The sequence below is a fragment of the Poeciliopsis prolifica genome, unplaced genomic scaffold (genome assembly GCF_027474105.1).
Source record: "Poeciliopsis prolifica strain line A6 unplaced genomic scaffold, Auburn_PproV2 SCAFFOLD003, whole genome shotgun sequence".
In the NCBI taxonomy this organism is placed as follows: Eukaryota; Metazoa; Chordata; class Actinopteri; order Cyprinodontiformes; family Poeciliidae; genus Poeciliopsis; species Poeciliopsis prolifica.
Genome location: NW_026562378.1, coordinates 4359252 through 4378383, shown reverse-complemented (window position 1 = coordinate 4378383; position 19132 = coordinate 4359252). Strand labels below are relative to the sequence as shown.

The window sequence follows — 19132 nt, the reverse complement described above, 5'->3', positions numbered from 1 at the left end:
GTATATATTTATATTCCTAATTGACAGAAATCTACAATCCTTCTTCTTGGACTTGAACTGTGCTCCTTTTACTGACCACTGATTAATTCAACAGGTTTTGCCAAGCAAATTCATCCAAGATCGATCGCATTCACAAATGACATTTGAGTATGACAACAGGTGCGAATGACAATTGTGGACTAAACTCGGAAAAGGGATTTGCAGGCGCAGCCGGATGGTACGTCGCCTCAAAACTAAGTGTGATTTGTTATTTTAGCTCCGCCTTACCGACCTCTGAAGTGAAAACATTCATGCAAATATCAGCAAAGGAAAACGCCTGCTGGACAGTGGTTTGATGCTCTCAATGGTATATTGACGATGCAATCTTACAGTTGTTCCATGGCACTGGAGAGAAAGTCTTAATTCGCTAGTTTTAGGAGGAGTCTCCTGAATCCGTGTCGTGGTCCTCCTCTATCGGCAGCAGGGGCAGGGCGTCCCGAGGGACCACGTACTCAGGCATGTTGGGGAGTCCGGCTATCACGCAGCAGCTCACGGCGCTCCGGAAGATCCCCATGCCGCAGACCTCTAACCACTCGTTTCTCGTGGCGTCGTAGCACTCGACGTGATAGCTCGTGGTGAAGCCGTTGAAGCCCCCGACCACGAAGAGCCGGTCTTCGACGACTTCGATCCCAAAGTTACTGCGGGTGGTGATCATGGAGGCCACATTTGTCCAGGTGTTAGTCTCGGGGTTGTAAGCCTCCGCCGAGCGCAGGCGGCTGTTGCCGTCGAAGCCGCCGACCTGTAGGGAGAGGAGAGAGGAGCGTGTGCTGGGTCAGGGGTTCGTATTTTAAGCTCTGATGGGAATGAGCTGGTCACAGCGACAAAAGTTGTTTAAAGGACACGTCAACTATAGTGAAGGAGTTTTCTTTCTTTTGGTCCGATCTTCTTTTTTTCTACTTAAAGGAAAAAAGAATATCACAACATCTGCCAATAAACTTAAAATTGCTCCTAACATTGGTGCAAACTCTGCACCACCTAATGAACCTCATTCCTGGCTTGGTCCGAATGCCCTTGTCAATGGCCAGCAGGCCGGAGACCGCTGCAAAAGCAGGACATGGACTGGAGTGCATGGCATTCTGGGTAAATACAACCAAATCAGAGTATTGGCTCACGGTCTTTCATCAACCACAAAAGAGAAATCTGTTCAAATCTGACGGCTTTCCGTCTTTGATCGCGTGTCGGGAAGAAGGAAGTTGCGCTCGTGTCTTCTCCAGAGGTTTGTGTGTCGCATCCACAACGACAACTTCGACCACTGCGACCGGTGGGTTCAGAGTTTCGTTCTCGCACTTACCGCGTAAACGTGACCTGCATACGCAACGACTCCGATTCCGCTGCGCTGGCTGTTCATGGGGGCGATCATTGTCCACTGGTTGGCCTCTGGGCTGTAGTATTCAGCTGTCTGCAGGCAGTCATGTCCATTGAATCCCCCACAAATGTAAATCTAAAGAAAGAAAGAAAAAGATTCAACGGGGGTGTTTTTAACTGTGTAAAAGTTTACATCCCAGAAAAAGGTACTTGTTGTTATACTTGCTCATAAACTTAATTTAGTAAAAATAAATTACTTTCAAAAATGGTGGGATGAATAAAACTGTATATATATATTTAATTTTTAGTTGACTTGTTTCATTTATGTCAATGTTTTCAAGCGTCACACCTAATTTAAACTCCACCCTCAGACCTTCATCATGAAACACAAGTGGGTGCCATTTGACCAGGAAAAGTGTGTAAAAAAAAAAAAAAAAAGGCGAGTGCTTTTCAGAAAACAACACATAACTGTTCACCTGAAGACGTTTGTGAAGGGAGCCGCCGCTTTCAAGACTTTGAAATTAAACAATGTTGGTTTTGACATCAATGTAACTATTAATCATTTGACGGCACTGTTACTGTTTCAGGGGTCAACTTAAAAAACTTCGGCTGCAAATATTTGACGTCTCTTTTTTCCTCAGAGTAAGCCGGCTGACGGCAATAAGACATCACCAAGGAGGAACATTTGGGTGTTTTAGACTTACGGCCACAGCTCTGAATGGTTGTCGAATTATGTAAAAATATGCAGTCAATAAGTCATGCTGCCCTTTCTCCAACCTAAACTTTAATTTTCCATCACTTATTTATTAGTTTAAAGGGTAAAACACGAAAACGCATGTCAAATCCCGCCGGCCCTGACTGGAAGGTAATAGGAGGGTTAAAAGCTAAGAGATGCTGTTTGTAAAGTTACAGTGTAATAAAAAAAATTGTTTTAATCTGCAATATCTTTGGTTTATTTAGGTTGTCATAATATATATATATATATATATATATATATATAATATATATATATATATATAATGTGTGTTCATTTTTCAGAATTATGGTTTCATAATGTTGGAATTAAAATTTCTTGTCATTGCAAAAACCTAAATTAACAGAAGAGAGAAAATGCGTTATTTGTGTATTTATAAATCTCACGATAAATATCTAATTCACAAGCTAAATATCTAGCTTGAAAATAAAACATTTAATTAAGAATTACGATTTTACTGTCTAAACATTTAGTTCCCTAGTAAATTAGCTAGTTAACTAGAAAGTTAAGTAAAGGTTATCACTAGAAGCCTACATGAACCACGTCATAATAAAAGTCCTATGTTTTTTTTTTCATTCCTAAAAATGTGTGCATAAAAGCGACTGTTCTGGTAATCCAGCCTTTAGAAGATGCTGGTTTTGTGAGCAACAACAACAGCAGAGAATAAAGCTCATCGATTCATCGGCGCAACCGATGTAGTAATTTGTGAAGGACGTCTTGACCTCTGAACTTTATTTCAGACAAATATGAGGTCTCAGTGGTGACCCACTGGAAGCTGTGACCCTCTTGACGGACGCGATTCAACACATTTCAGTCTGGCAGAGCTTAGCTTAGAAACAGTTCTTGTTGAAGGTAAACACACTTTAAACACTTGATGGTCCCTAAAGCCCACTGACTTCAATTATGCCAAACTGACTTTTATTCGCTAAACTTTTGTTTAGTTTTGTTTTTTTATGTGTTTTGCAGGTTCAATCGAGGGCAGACAAGGAAGGCAACAATGTGACAGCAGCCTACAAAACGGCAGAAATAAAAAATAAACGGTTTGCAGAATAGACCAACTGGCAGCTGCCATTTGTCGTGTTCATGATTCCTTTCCCTGTAAACTACCAACACAACAGTAACCATTTTATCTTAGCTTCCAAGGAAACTTGCTGGTGCTCTGCTTGCACAGATAACCAGTAGTGGATAAGACAAATAAACGCGTTATATTGCCGTTTTCATTCCACTCACCCTGTTGTGGAGGGTAGTGCAGTTAGCGTCACTCCTTTGCTCGTGCATGGGAGCAATCAAAGTCCACTGGTTGAGCTCTGGCCGATAGTACTCAGCGGTGCTTAGTCTCATGTGTCCATCATAGCCTCCTATGGCGTAGATGCAGCCGTTGAGCACCGTGACGCTAACGTAGCATCGTTGATAGTACATGGGAGCCACCTCGTTCCAGTTGCCCTTGACGGGGTCAAACCTGCGCACGCTGTTGAAATGCTCCAGCCTGTCAAAGCCGCCGATGCAGTAGACAAAGTCGTTGAGGAAGATGGTGCCATGGTAGGCGCGAGGTCGCTCCGTATTGTTGGTCACATTGATCCAGCAGTCGGCACGGACGTCGTACGCCTCGATGCCGTTGGTGGGACCGCCGCCGCTCCAGCCACCGATGGCCAGTAGGATGCCGGTCGGCAACCGAGGGCGGGCCAGGGGGTTGCAGACGCCGGTCAAATAAGGCCTGATTGAGAGCAGCTGGGTTATAGTCTTGGTGGCTTCAGACAGGAGAGAGAGACACGATCCTTGCGTCAGCGCATTGGGCAGCACTTTGTCTCTGATGTAGTCAATATCCAACAGGGCCAGCCGGATCTACAAAGAGACGACAAGACAGAGTCTGTGCACAGAATTGAATTGATTGATTGATTGATCCCCCGTGTACATTTCAGTACACGGGGTAAGCGCATTTGGTTTCCCTTGAAAATCAAAATACGTTAGCGCAAGTCATGAGGTGTAAATCATGAATTGTTAGACTGAATGTGAGAGCAGACACGTGTATGTGACAAGTGCAAAGTTCATCCATGTAGCGTTTTGCGAGTTTTCTTGTTTTAACAGCAGCGCAGGCCGTATGTAGAGACTGACATGAATCACACTCGGTGCAGTCCTTCTCAGAGCAAGAACCACACAATCAGGCATCACCAACCAGCTGATTTTAGATGTCGACATGCAGAGAAAAACTGATATCAGCCTGTATAATATCTTATTTAACACCCATCCCTCCTCTGCACACCAGCAACAAAAGTATGGTCACTTATTAGATTAACTATGACTAAACTGTGGACAGAACAATTTTCTGCAGTTTCAATAAAAATCTGCTAAAAAAAGATCAATAAACAAAAATTGGTGGCGTGATGAAAAGAAATTGTGAGGATAAAATATAATAAGGATGTAAATGGTGAAATGCTTGATTCTAATGATATTTCCAGTATTTCAAAACATTGCTCTTTGTATTTCTGCGTTTTAGATGTCGGACGGGTCCAAGGACTTCCTTACTGGTCCACTAAATACAACTAAACTAAACCAGGAACTAAAACTCCCAGCAAAATGCAGCAAAACTTGCATTCTGGTTATGCTTAAGAAGTTCTCAGGAAATTATAAATTTCCACAGGAAAGTGGAAACAGGAACTTTGTTATAACTATTTATAACGATCGTTATAAAAAAAGTGAAGCTTAAGACGTTGCCACTGGAGTGGAGATCATATGGTTTGAGTCATTTGCATCACTCTGCATTACAGACAGGAGGGCAGAATATATGCCAAGCGATACTCAGCCACAGAGAAACAGATTAATATCACTCCTATTTCTATCAATCGGACGCTTTTTATCTCCGTCTGAAGGTGCAACATGTGAACGTGAAGGGAAAATAAAGAACACATTCAATCTATTAGAATATTATTGAAAAGCCCATTTATTTTCAGAACTTTACCACTAAGTGGAACAGAATATACAGTCTAATTATTCATAGATGGGTGTTTGACCACCTTAAGCTACTAACTAGTTTGCTACTGTACCTTAGAGAAGAGAGCAGGGAAGTGGCCTTCTCGCTCTTCGGGAGCATGATTGGTCCACCTTAAAATGGCCTCGTACACCATCCTCTCCCTTCTCACAATCAAGTTGTCTGTTTCGATGATGTCGGTGAGCTCCCCGGCAGAGAGCAGCAGGAACTCGTCGCACAGGGCCACGCCCTCAAAGTGCTTCAGGATGTAGCAGTAGATCTTGAAGTGCAGCACGGGTTGCGGGCAGACGGTCGTCGTGTACCTCCACATCCCGATGCAGTTGTCCGGGTTGATCAGGTCCTCGATGAAGATGCAGCAGGCGTGCACCACTTCGGACGCGCACAGCAGGTTGGCCGTCAGGAGCAGCTGCTGCACGTTGGCCTCGGTGATGGTGAGGGAGTTGGTGTAGGCGTAGTCGAGGATGAGCCCCATGACTTCGGCGGATATGCCCGGTATGTGAAAGATCTCCTGGTCGAGGCTGCAGCTCCGTGTGAAGAGTTCGCTGAGGAGAGGGCGGGACAGAGAATCGATATTTTACCCTCGTTCCGTCATAACTCGTGTAGTGACTTCATGTATATCATAAAATGTTTTTGTGACATAGAAGTATGCTGATGACACAGCCATAGTCGGATGTATCAGGGACGACGGAGAGGAGGAATATCGCTGTCTGGTGAGGGACTTTGCTCTCTGGTGCCACACAAACCACCTGGAACTCAACACCTCTAAGACGAAGGAGCTGGTTATAGACTTTGGGAGGTCCAGACCAAAGCCGAGACCAGTCGTACTAGAGGGAACGGAGGTTGAGGTCGTGGGCTCCTACAAGTACCTTGGGCTGTGGCTGGACAGTAAACTGGATTGGTCAAAACACACCAGCCACCTGTATGGGAAGGTGCAGAGCAGGATGTACTTCCTGAGGAGACTGCGGTCCTTTAACATCTGCAGCAAACTGCTGTGGATGTTCTACCAGTCAGTGATCGCCAGTGTCCTCTTCTACACCGTGGTGTGCTGGGGAGGCAGCACATCCAAGAAGGACACGTCCAGACTGGACAAACTGATCAGGCGTGCCAGCTCTGTGGTCGGCATGAAGCTGGACTCTCTGGTGACGGTGGCAGAGGCGAGGACACTGAACAAACTGCTGGACATCATGGACGATAGCAGCCACCCTCTACACGCCGTCATCAGCAGCCAGAGGAGCCTGTTCAGTGACAGACTGCTGCTTCCCAAGTGCCGGACCAATAGATTCAAGAACTCCTTTGTCCCCACGCCTTCAGACTGTACAACTCCTCACTGGGGGGTCGGAGGTGACACAGGACAGAGGGAAGAAGGAGTAGTTTTTCTACAAATGTGAACTCCATATTTATCAGGCCAAACCATACAGTGCAATACCATATCACTGGTCAATCTATCCACCAAATTGCTATAATTTCCTTTTGTGTTGTATTTATATTCTTTGTTTTGTATTTAATTTGTATTTTTTTGTATTCTTTTGTGTATGCTTACTGTGTGCCACATTTTTGCCTGTGAGCTGCTGGTAACTATAATTTCCTGAGGGAGTCTTCCCAAGGGATCAATAAAGTCAAGTCTAAGTCTCTCTAAGTCTTTGTGTCAATCTGTGAAAACATCAAACATGACCGTCTGCACAGATCAAAACCAACCAATCAGAGTCTGGAGGAAGGTCTCAGCACCCTCCCTGTAATGTTTGACAGCTGGGATCAATGTGCCTGAACTGAAACTGTTTTTTGGGGGGAGTTTTTTGCACGATGCCTTCAGACGACACTTCCTGTAAACAAGTTCTATGTAAACAAACTGAACCGAACTGGACAGAGTCTGGGTCCTCAGCAAAAAACGCTCAACCCGGTAAAGGGGGAAGAAAAAGAGGAGGGGGGAGCAGAAGGAGAGGAACGTCGATATTTGATATGCGCCTGAAGAGCCAAAGAAGCACTACAAAAAACACTCTCGGAGACTGGCAACGAGAATAAAACACCCAAAAACACAACCTCGGTGTGTATTCACAGTCCAGCACAGCAAGGCATGTTCTATTCACAAAGAGCAGGTGAAAAGTTTCCTAGACTTTTCACGAACCCCGGAGGACCTGCAGCTGTAATTAAAAAAAAAAAGTGTGGCTCTTGAAAGGATTGACTCGGAGGAGCCTTCATACAAATGGATGCGACGCTTCTCGGAGTTTCACCGCTCAAAAGCCAAAGTCCAGTTCACCACTTTGTACGTTCAAAAGCTGAAAAGGCCTCTGCAAGACGCATGGATCACGGTCATGTGACGACTCTTTCTGAAGAGGAACGGGACAGTCCAAACTGTTTCGTGCCAGAGCTTGAAATACGTTCATTGTGATTCCGCACAATTTGATTTGGTGAAGCGGAAATCACAAACAAAATGCAAAGAAAGAAACACAAGCAAACAATGAGTGAAATCACCCGGGTCGGCTCAAAATCCACAATCATCTGCTTGGTTTGGTTTGTTCGCTGCTGCATCGCCGCGGCCTCGGTCCAGAACGCCGGACAGCCATGGGAGTCTGAGGAGTTGCGCGGCTTTTGAGGTATTAGATGCTTTCTATGCCTCTAAACAAAAACTAAACATCTAAAGCATTTGGAACAAACTTCCAGAAAACTGTAAAACAGCTGAAACGCCAACTTCCTTTAAGTCTCGACTAAAAACCCACCTGTTTAGAGTTTGAAACATAATCAATTGCAAATTTAATGTCGCCACTTGACCTAATGCCATGTTTTGATTGTTGATTCTATGCTGCACGACTTTGTGTTTTAGTGTTTGCTATGACGCGAAGCACTTTGAAATGCCTCGCTGCTGAAATGGGCCGTGCAAATAAAATTAGATCGATCGATTAATTTAGATAAAGGGGAAAAAAATAGAAAAAGAAAAAAAAATCCCTCGTTGCTATGGTTATGGATCACCACAACTGGTCGGAGTGGACAGGTCGAGCAGGAAAACGAGGACGAAACAAAAAATAATAAAAACGTCGCAAACTGCCCACCAAACTGCCGCAACCTTCTGCGCAATTCCGTCCCATCCACCCCCCCTTTCCCGCCTCCACGTGAACCCAAACATTTCCCCCTCTCCCGGCTGCTTGCAACACAAGAAGTCACGTGACTCGCCCGACTCACCAGAAATACGGCGTGCAGTTGCAGAGGATGATCTTGTGGACCGGGAACCCGACGCCCTCGGCGACGAGGACGGCGTCGGTCAACTTCCCCGCCAGGCGGAGCTGGTTGTACACCGAGTCCTGCTCGCTCGGATGCTGGACTTTGTCGCTCATTTTGAACTGCGGAAGAAATTAGAAACATGATCTCCGATTCGGTTGCTATGCAATCACGGTAACCAGGTGGAACCGTACCTCAGAAACTTGAGGGGAGGGGTTTGAAAAATGCTCACCTCCAAAAGCCCAACCCAGGACGCACAGCACGACTCTCAGGGTATCTATGCGCACATGCATGTGGGGAATTTTTGATGTATTTATTTTAGATGTTACTCTCCAGTTTCCACTGACCAGGTCTGCAGAATCCTGCAGAATCTTTCTGAACCAAAATGGATAAAAATGATCAACATTTAAACGTGGATTTACTGGATGTAGCTAATGGATTTTGTGGTCGGGTGTGTCTTTGTTCTTTCTGCTTCTGTTTCATCTCTTCTCTTTACTTTTTTTTTTTCTTTTACCCAAATAGATGTGCAGATAGGAAAAAAAACTGTTTCTGTTTTCAGAAGGCAAGAGGCCTTCACGTCGATTTAAAGGGAAAGGCTAGAAATTATACGTTTTCTGCAAAAAATGATTTTCGAAACAAAAATAAAAATCCCCTGTTTCGCTGGCCTTTGCAATTTAGACTTTTTGTCAATCAGCGATGTGACAAAAAGTCTGTTTTTTTTCTGTTCATGAAAATGTTTGTCTTTTTCATAAATGCAATCATGACTGATTTTTGCTCATTTACACCAAATGTCACAAAATAAGAATTTATCAAGACTTATTTAAAAAAACAAAAGAGACACAGGCACTCAACAACAACTCCAGCCTCAAAGAACATGAAGCCGGTTTACGCAAACGCTGTTTTTCACGTCGTGGTGCCGCTTCCGGGTTTCCCATCGGCTCTCATTTCGGCATGAGAGCCGCCGATTGTTGGCATGGAAATTGGAGGCGTCGCGCAAAGAAACGAATACATGAGTTTGTTTGTTTCATTTCTGCTCGTCTCCATGATGAAGCAAAGCGCTCAGGCTTTGCTCCAATCCCGCAACACAAACCGATTGTCTCCGTCGCATTTGTGTTCGTTCCTATTTATTTTTCTGAGGAAACAACACATTGGAGTGCTTCTCATTGTGTGCTAGTTTTGTTGTTGTTATTGTTAGTAGCATTTAATTCATTTTCACTATTCTTCTTCATCCATACTCTAGGATGACAAGTGAAATCTAATCTTACAAAGTTAATACAAAAGCTCTTTTTCTATAATAAAAGTGCCTATTTATGCCTTTTTGACTTTGAACCTGACAACCACCGTGATTTGATGCACACAATTGCCGGTTAGAGTTGATGCAAAGATGGATGGAGCTGAAAGGGAATTCGGGAAGAAGAACAAAACCCTGCAAGGCCGAAGCCTGAGGCAAGAGGTGAGCCTTCCAGCAGTCAGACGGCCTCAAACGTGCAGCCAGAGGTAGGACAGGATGAGTCGGATCAAACTATATTCAGGTGCTAGAGTGGCCTAGTCAAAGTCTGAACTGGAATCAAATGACAAATCCATGGCAAGGCGCGAACCTTTCCATGCGTAGACTCCAAAGCCAAAGCCTGACTTTGACTGAGCTCTTTGGCGAAATCACCAGCGTGTGTGTGGCGCAGAAAGCAGAAGCGGCGATTGAAGACGTTGCTGCAGGAAGGACAAACCCGTGCACAAACACACGTTAGACATTTTGTGGTAAATTTAGTGAGACATTTTGCCTCACGTCTTCTTCCAGTTCACACTAATTTCTATTGATTTGTCTTAAACCTCAATGAAACCGATTGAAGTTTTGGTTGTAATGTGACAAAATGCTAAAAAGCACCCAGAAGTATATTACAACAGTGTTATTGGTTCTTAATTATAACACCCAGTTTGGTTAATATATATGTGTGTGTGTGTGTGTGTGTGTGTGTGTGTGTGTGTGTGTGTGTGTGTGTGTGTGTGTGTGTGTGTGTGTGTGTGTGTGTGTGTGTGTGTACATAAAGCCTGTCTCCCATAAGAGGGGGGGGTGCAGTGGGTGGGAGCCATCTTTCTTTCTCAGTTGTACCCACTCTCCAGGAAGTGCCTCCAGTGTCTGCTCAGCGTCGTTATGCTTTAAAAGAGATGAAATATTAAATTGCATGTAAGAGATCTTCTTACACGACTTTCTGTTGTCACCTCAATAAATCATCAGCATTAATCTTCCACTGACGAACAGTGCCGACTCTTGTAGAGTGAGCCTCTCCAGAGATGATGTTAATGACTTCAACGGAGGGAAATGTAGCTGCCATCAATACACGCCCCCATGAGGAGTAAACACACACACACACACACACACAGACACACTTGTCAAATTGGTTTTTTTTAACCTTTCTCTTGGCAGAAGCCTTTTTGCAGCATTGATTGTGTATTTTTGGGCTGTTTACAAACTCCTTCAGCTGTTGCCACTCATGTTGCCTCATCTCTTAAAGATTAAGCTGGAGCTTTCTTTATTTATTTGTTTGATTATTTTTAATCATTTTTTATTCTGGGAGTCAATCTCGGCAAAATCCAGTACAAGTTGATGCAAGCATTTTCTTCCCTCCTTCAGTTTTCTTCCCTGTTTAGAAAAATACAATTCGATCTTTTCAGCGCCGCGGCGAGACTAGGAAATCGATACGTTGCAAATCATCGGCGGGGATCGCGCGCATGCGGAAAAAAAAGAAAAGAAAAGTGGCCCCGGTGACGTTTGAGCGAACCTTAAACCGCATCGATCACCGGGAAGCGCATCGGAGGCGAACCGACATCACATCGACTGCATTAAAAAGAAAAGAAGACATCGGCTCAAACCCGGTTCGGTTAATGAGCTCGTGAATGTAAATTTGAGTCATGAAGAAGAAAAGAAAAAAAAAGGTTTAGGAAGGTTATGAACAGCACTCTGACATAAACCGAAAACTAAAAGGTAAATTACATTTTATCTCCTTCGCGGTTTCTTTTTCCAACAGGGAAACTGCTGACTCAGCAGCAGCAGCAGAACAATCGATGGACGGAAATCCACGAGGAGCAGCGAGCAGCGGCGTGAAACTGTAGCCACGTCACGCTGCTCCTGAAAAAAAAATGTAGAAAAGATTGATCATCAAAATGTAGGAGGGGTTGATCGGCAGCCCTCTAGGAGCCGCTCAGTGTTGCACTCGAAGGAACTGGGGTCATAAGGTCACGCTGCGAACAGAACCGTCCAGTCTTCTGTTTTTCAAGCTGAGTCTGGGAGGGGGGGAAAAAAAAAAAATATATATATATATATAAAAGTGTAATCGCAGCTTCAAACGCATGCGGTATGTGTGCACAAAAAGGGCAAAGTCTCAGGTGCAAAGCAGCTTTAGGAACTTTGTGATCCATATCCAGTGATCCAGTTTATTCCGACTCCTGGAGTCTGGCTTAATGCATTCAGATTCTGATTTTTTTTCTCATCTCCTTTAGGAGTCTTGGGAGTTTGGATGGAGCCTCAGAGCTGCTCTCCAGGTTTTAGGTTATCTCATACATATCACAGCTCTGCACATGAATGATGCACTTCAGTCCCCAATAGACGCGCAGGTGTTTTTCACCAACAGTTGAGTTCAATCAGCTTAAACAAGGAGCGGGGGCAATTACTGATGGTTCTGGGGGCATTGCATGACAATGGAGGAGTCTGCTTTGAAAGCCTAAAACTCATCTTTTTTTTTTTTGTTTCTTCCTACAACTGCACCAACCTAAATAAAAATAGTCTCATGTTTTTGATGCAACTTCGGCTCATTATATCGGCGTTTTTTTTTTTTTCTTTTCTTCTCTTTCTTTCAGCAACAACAACTGCTGCATCCTTCGACAAAACAAAACAATGTTCTGAGGTGATGCAAAAACAGGAAAATAAAGCTGCCAATCCAGGCAGCAATGTTTCTTTTTTTATTATTATTATTTCTTTTATTTTCTGCCTGCTCACGCACATAAACAAAATGCTCCTGGTTCTGATGTTGATATTAAAGTACTCTGTCGTTTTACTCGTCAGATGGAATACGTCTGATATCAAGGTTTAGTTTGCCTCATTGTTTTAGCTGAATGTTAGGGATTTGATTATTTAGTTGTTTATTATTGAAACTCCATTCTGGGGCCTTTTTGTTTTGCCTTCTCTGGTTTTTGAGCCGATCCAAAGCGACTTCTAGTTTCGCTCCAAAGGTTTTTGAGTGACACATTTTCCATAGGGGCAGTATAAAGTGTTTCCGTTTAATCAAGTCACTACGTTACCTTCAGTTGTTATAAAAATGCTCAATATGTCAAATGACTTAAAATAAATTTGACTTCCTGGTTTAATGCATTGAAATTAGGCCTCTGTCTCTTTAAGTAACTCCTCCTTCAACCCTTTTTACCAGCGTTGCACTGAAACGTAGCTCCTATATTGAGCTCTGCATGCGCAGTTCCACCAGGTGTTTGCTAACTGCTGCTGGCTAGTCTGAAGGAGCCGAGAGGGGGGGTTGCTGAGGAAGAGTCCACTGTGAGGAGGAGCTGCGCCTCGGAGGCGGGGCCACCGATGCATTTTCCACATCTGGACAGGAGATCAAAGAGTTTCTCAACCATGAATGAAAGAATCAAAGCAACACTACAGGCACGTTTTTGATGACAGAATAACATTATAACACGATTTGAAGATATTTTAAATAATACCGCCTCTTTAAAAATCATGTAAATTTGTGCATACATGCAGAAGCAAACAGATGCAAAATTTGGATGTAAACACGATTTAAAGCAACTGAAATGTATAAAGTGCAGCTCACAGATTAAAATTAAAGTGTTGAAAGTTTGAAAGGAAGGTGAAGCTCGTGTCATACAGCTTCAGCACTCACACAGTGACATATTTTGATGGTTACGGCTTAGAACTCAGGAAAACCTAAAACTCGATTTAGAAGAAATTGGTCTCTTCTTTGAAAAATGTTTGAAATAAAATCTGCGTTCATGTACTGTCCAGTACATCTGATCCAGGCTCCTTTTGCAAGAAGTGCTGCTTCTTAAGGCTTGTCTACAGTTTATCGAGAACGGCCCGGAGGTTGTCTGTTGGGTCGAGGTCAGCTCAGTTTGTTGGCACGGTGACACTAAAGCCATCAGCAGGTATTGGTACCTTAGTGACTGTGGGCTGGTGTCACGTCCAGGTGGAAAGCATCACCTCCATGAACCTGGTCAGCGGAGGGAAGCGTGAAGCGCTCTGAAATTCCCCAGCAGATGGTTTCTTGCGTTAGATTGGAAAAAACACCGGGGAGCAACAGCGGCGGCAGACGGCACGGCTCCCTGAATCGACGCTTAACGTGAAAAATTCACATTGAAGCTCAAGCGGCCAGGACTCTGTGCAGCTCCACTTTTCTTCTAAATTGATTTCTAAATTAAATGGAAATTTACTTTGATATGAGAAGAGAACTTTGGATGACTGAGCAGTAGTGCAGTCCTTGTTTCTCCTTAATCCAGGTCTGGTTTTGTTGTTGCTGCTGCTGTGTTTGTGGCGACTGCAGCTGCTGTCTATGGTTTGTGAACCTCCTCCAAGCACTTGGAAGGGATTTTACTAAAAATCCTATCGAGATAATAGGATTTCCTGTTGCTTTTAGCACTTTTGTCCTGTCACACTTTTTCCTTCCACCTAACTTTCCACTGTGACACTTGGATACAGCATTCTGAGCAGTTGCTTCATCGTCTTCCGTGGTTTATCTTCATTGTCAGGGACGTAATCTCAAGTCATCTATCTGTCCTATTAATGGCATAACATAACATCTGAATCCAACATTTTTAAATTGGTCTTATGTCACGTTTGTATCTTATTTTGTGTTTTCATCGCCTATAAGCCATAAATAACAGAAATAAACACTTGAAATATTTCACTGTGTAATGAATGAATAACATATGAAGATTTTTTGTTTATTGAAATACAGAAATGAAAGAACCGTCCAATCTCACTGTTTCAGTTGTAATTTAACGCCACAATTTTAATATGTGGCTGTTGACAATTCTCAATTAAAAACAATTGTGGATTCTCAGTTTCATTGTTGAATGTAAACACAACCAGTAAACAATTGCGGTGCCTTTCCTGGCCAATCTCGCGTTGCACTACATTCGTTGCACTTTAGCGCACAGTGAATGTCATGTAATAGCTGGGGGATGCTTTATTTTCCTCTCTTTTTGTTTTCATCCTTAAATAGCTGTTAGACACCAAGCTAACCAAACCATCCATTACAGCGAATCCAAATATACAATAAATGTAAAAAAATAAAATAAAAAAAAAGAGAGAGAGAGAGAGAGGAGGAAAGAATCTCAGTCTGAAAGTTTGCTCTCCCAACTTGCGAGTGCCTCAGGCTGCTTTGACAAACCTCAGACTCAGGGACTGCTGCAGAAAGCTCGGAGGGATCCATGCTTATCTCTGCTTAGACGAAATAATGCAGGCTGGCTGATGCCTTTTGGCTCTTTCTGACTGTCATGGTGAGAGGTTTCCCAAAATCATAGACATACATCCTCCAGCTCAGCTGCGAGAAGGCCATTTACATACACGTGACTCGACGCCGTGACGTTTAAAATTCACGTTATGTTCATGTTCCCTCTGCATTTTCCAGACTTTTATGAGTTGATGTAACGCTTGGAAAGGAGAAGAAAAAGGTTGAAAGAAGAAAAAAAAAAAAAAAGCCCACGCACATTTTCTGAAGACGGGAAGCTTCACGCAAATAAATGTTTTACACTAAAGCGGCGAACACGACCTCCAACCCTAAAGCCGCGGTCTGAGAAGGCAGCGCCTTCTCTCCCCAGCCGACTCCCAAACTGGCCTGCAGGGACTTCGCCTCGGGATTTGCGAGGCGGAGAGCTCATTGTGTGCCAAAAACCGGGGAGGGTTTAAGATGAAAGATCAGCAGATTGCAGAAAGTTGCAGCATGAAAAGGAGAAGCTCAGGATAATTCGGGCCCTTTCAAGCAAAAAACTTTCCACTAGGTCCTGCTGAGCCGTACACCGGGACAGATGATCTGGATAAGGTCATATGACGGGGGGGAGGAGGGAAGACACAGACGGCACAGAAAACACTTTGTGTCTATTCTGAGAGGCGTGGTGTCCAGAATCACTGAAAGGAGAGGAGCAAGGATCGGAGATAGAGAGCGAAAAAGCAGCATAAAAAGATGATAGCGACCGTGTTCGAGTAACGTCAGCAGAAAATATGACCCTTATATTCTTAAATTGTGTTGTATTCACAGGCCCGACTGGGATCGATATGTTAGCATTCAATATGCAGCTCAACAGCACTAATTAAATCAATGGCATGTTTGTAATAGAAATATCGGTTATCAGTGTGGTGAAAAGCTATTATGTTTAGGGTTCTAACAATATGAAAGTGTCAAACAGTAAAAAAAAAAATCAAAAACATATCTAGAGTGTTGCTTCGATTATTTGATGCACGTTTGAGAAATCCAAAAAGCCCAGCTGGACCTGGGCCAACCTTCGAGGCATAGCTCCTCCTCAGAGCTGCGTTTTCAAAGTTTCCTCCTCACAGAGCGGCGGCTCCGTCTCTTGGCTCCTTCAGACTAGCCAGCAGCAGTTAGCAAACCCCTAACTGCTGGTGGAACTGCGCATCACGCTGAACTCATCATACCAGTGGCTTCTCAGTGAAACGCCTGTAACAAACGTTGTTAAGGGGTTTACAGCGGAGACATACTGTGATGACTTCCTGAAGGCGGAGTTTCGGAAAGAGCAGGAGTTCTTAAAGAGACATAAGCCCAGTCTCAAGGCGTTACATTACCAAGTTATGTTTTATATGTACGGAATTTTTTTCAACAATTGAAAGTAACATAGTTACTTGATTGCACTATGAAATGGCGCTAACTATCTGGAAAATATATGGTACCGCCCCTTTAACAAAAAAACTCAATGCCCTTATATAATGTTTATGGTAAAGATCACAAACAATTGCCTACATTGTGACAAAAGGACAGAAGCGATTAGTAGTAGCAATCCACCAACCATTTAGAAAAGATAATTAAAATGTTGCATCCCTGAAAGCAAACGGTGCACAAGACAGCATTTAGTGGGAGGATTCAGTCCCTTCTGAAATGTGCACATTAGATTCAACTGTGCGATTAATTAGAAAACGCAGTTCCTCACGCTGTAAGAGTGGATTTTCAGTGTAAACAAGGATCTGATACGTGCAAATATATCCTGCAGTAGCTTCTTTGTTTTTTTCCTGTGTTTTGCATCATACTGACTCCATGCAGCTGTCTGCGAGCTGCTAGTCTCCCCACATTAACATGTGCTGTGGTCGGACCGGTGCAGATTTGGTGGAGAAAGACCGTAATGGATCCATCACTAGGTTACTAATATTTAAACTTTTAATAACAGATTGTACGCTTCAGTTATTGTATTTAAACCTCCGACAGAGGCAAAGTTTTCCTCCTGATCCTCCTTCCAGATTTGACTGCGGCCTCTGTGCAACTTCTGGTCTGTTCCAGGCAACGGATTTTAATTGCTATCCATCTGTTCAGACGAGTTCTAACTGAGCCAGGGCGACTGCCTGAGCAACGGGTGACGAGATCTGCGTTGATACAGCAGAAATCTTCTTACAAGCCTTTATTCCTCGCGCCTCCAGTTTGAGGAATACATTTGGATTTGGTCGACCAAAACCCCTGCTAGATTTTCGGTCGGATGCAGAAGCTGTAAACCGCTAGGATTGTGTTGAGATTGCCAATTCGGTCCAAGATGTCTGACTTCTTTTTTGTTGAAGAGCATGGAGACCTCTGAGCAGGTAAAAGCGTACCAAATTGATAAAGTCGGGTAAATAAGGGGAATGTTTTGAACGTGGCTAGATGTTGCTTTTGAGTTATTTTGATTGTGACTTTTGTGTAAAATACGCATATTTCATGCACAGCCGTTGCGAAAAGCTTAGCAACATTTTGTATATGTTTAGGCATAAAAAAAAGCCAATTTACTTTGGATAGAAATAAAAATTTGCATGACAAAAACAGTAGGATTGCTAATCAGGGCTGCGGTATGTTTTGTTGCTTTAATTATCTCCATTTGAAGTGTTTTCCATACATATACAATGTAGCAAAAGTATCCTAAATTTACTTTTAGTACTTCTATTACACACCCACGCACACAGAGAGACATCCTCACTTTTTGCCTTATTAGCCTTCTCCTCATACCTGGGTGAGTGTGTACAGAGTGTGCTGAGAGGGTCTTTTTCACAAAAGTCATCTTGACATGTCAAATAGTTTGACAGGAGGCAGAGTCATTGCCTCTTCTCCAGTGGAATCAGCCCTCAGCTTTAGTGTTCGGGGGACAGACATCATCTCCGCTTTCGCCTCCCACTTTCAAAGGCACGCTATGCTGAATCCTAATCAGGAGCAGCGTACACACCGATGGTCGCTGGCGGTGGGCGCCGGACCCCTCGCGACTCTGCTCACAGCCGAAAATGGATGGCCGTGAAGTGTTTCGCTTATTTCCTGAGACTCGTTTTCAAGTGTTTTTGTTTCCCTGTCGCCTGCAGAGTGGGCCGTCTCTCAGCCGGGGCCTCGGTAGAGTTTTCATAAACTCTTCGCCAAATTTAGCGTTAGCTGGAAGTGCCAGTGCATGGCTCTCCGCATCGGTCCAGTGACTCATCCAGGATGTACACCAATACCTCAATACGTCTATGACTGCAAGAAAAGGGCTAAAGCGCTAAAGTTTGGACTGATTCCTGTGTGAACAATGGACTCTTTGGTTCTGCTGCTAGGTGTCGGGCCTTCGGTCCACTGAACTGTTCTTTACTTCCTTTCTTCTCGTTTTCCTCCCTTTTTATCTTCTGTGCTTGTTTATCTCCTCAGCATGTCATTCATTTTTTGCGTTCTTCCTCTTTTGGAGCTTGGATTTTAAATTTCTCCTCTTCATCTCTGACCTCGCCGCAGCTCAAGCAGCCTCCCTAATCAAGGCCACGCTCTGAGGAATCCGACTCCCCTGCAGGTTTACATTGTTTAAAAAGGAGTTTCTTTTTCTTTTTCACTTGCAGGGTAAAAAAAAAAAGGATCATGGTTTGTGTTCTCTTGTCTTAACCAAACAATAGAATTAAGGCATTTGTTTGCTTAGTTTTTGTTATTCTGTGAATGCCACTGACAGACAACATTTGACCTGCTTATGAGTCGGTTTTCTTTTCTGTTTATTTTCCAAGTAATTTCTGGGCTTTTCATTTTGGGTTCATAAATCCCTCATGTTTCATGCATCTCTGTCTGTGCCCTCTTCGCTGCAGAGCCTCATTTCCCCCGCTGACCTGCTCGGTTCTCTCCATCAGGTGTCCAGACCTGCGGAGACGACGACTCGTTTCGTTGCTGAGGTCAAGAAGGAGAGACTCCTGGCTGGATCCTGACTCGGCCATCCTGGCCTCCTGCACACTCTGAGAGTTTCCTTCGGAGTCGAAGCAGGAGATAACGGCACAGTCAGAACCAGGAGGTGTGGACAGGCCAGTGAAGAATCCGCTCCCTTGTTTATTCACTCCCGTTACTTCCTGCTTAATTGCGAGTCAACATGAACAACGAGCTGAGATGCTTGGCCCTAATTATTACCTGACACTAATGATTATTATCTCGCCTGAAACTGTTAGGAGCTACAGGCAGATGATTATTTTTTTTTTTTCTCCTGGATGAATTAGATGCAAGCACCATTTTACGCCCAACTTTTAAATAATAATCTGCGAGAGACGGATGTTGAGAAATGCTTTGACAAATCATTTGTTTTTCTCAGCTCTTAGTCTTCACACGTGCTTCTAGGAAAATTCTCCGTCAGCTACGGGAAGCTGTGGATTATGT

At 43.7% G+C, this 19132-nt stretch overlaps 1 protein-coding gene across 1 annotated transcript; it reads right to left on the bottom strand.

Moving 5' to 3' along the window:
- Window positions 1-224: 224 nt before the first annotated feature.
- On the bottom strand, window positions 225-8467 carry LOC129352061 (kelch-like protein 10). Its single transcript, XM_055020865.1, has 5 exons — window positions 8259-8467; window positions 5140-5626; window positions 3329-3940; window positions 1331-1480; window positions 225-778 (listed from the first exon to the last, which is right to left on the bottom strand). The coding sequence occupies exons 1-5, from the start codon at window positions 8408-8410 to the stop codon at window positions 413-415; spliced, it is 1767 nt and encodes a 588-aa protein (XP_054876840.1). The 5' UTR covers window positions 8411-8467; the 3' UTR covers window positions 225-412.
- Window positions 8468-19132: the final 10665 nt, after the last annotated feature.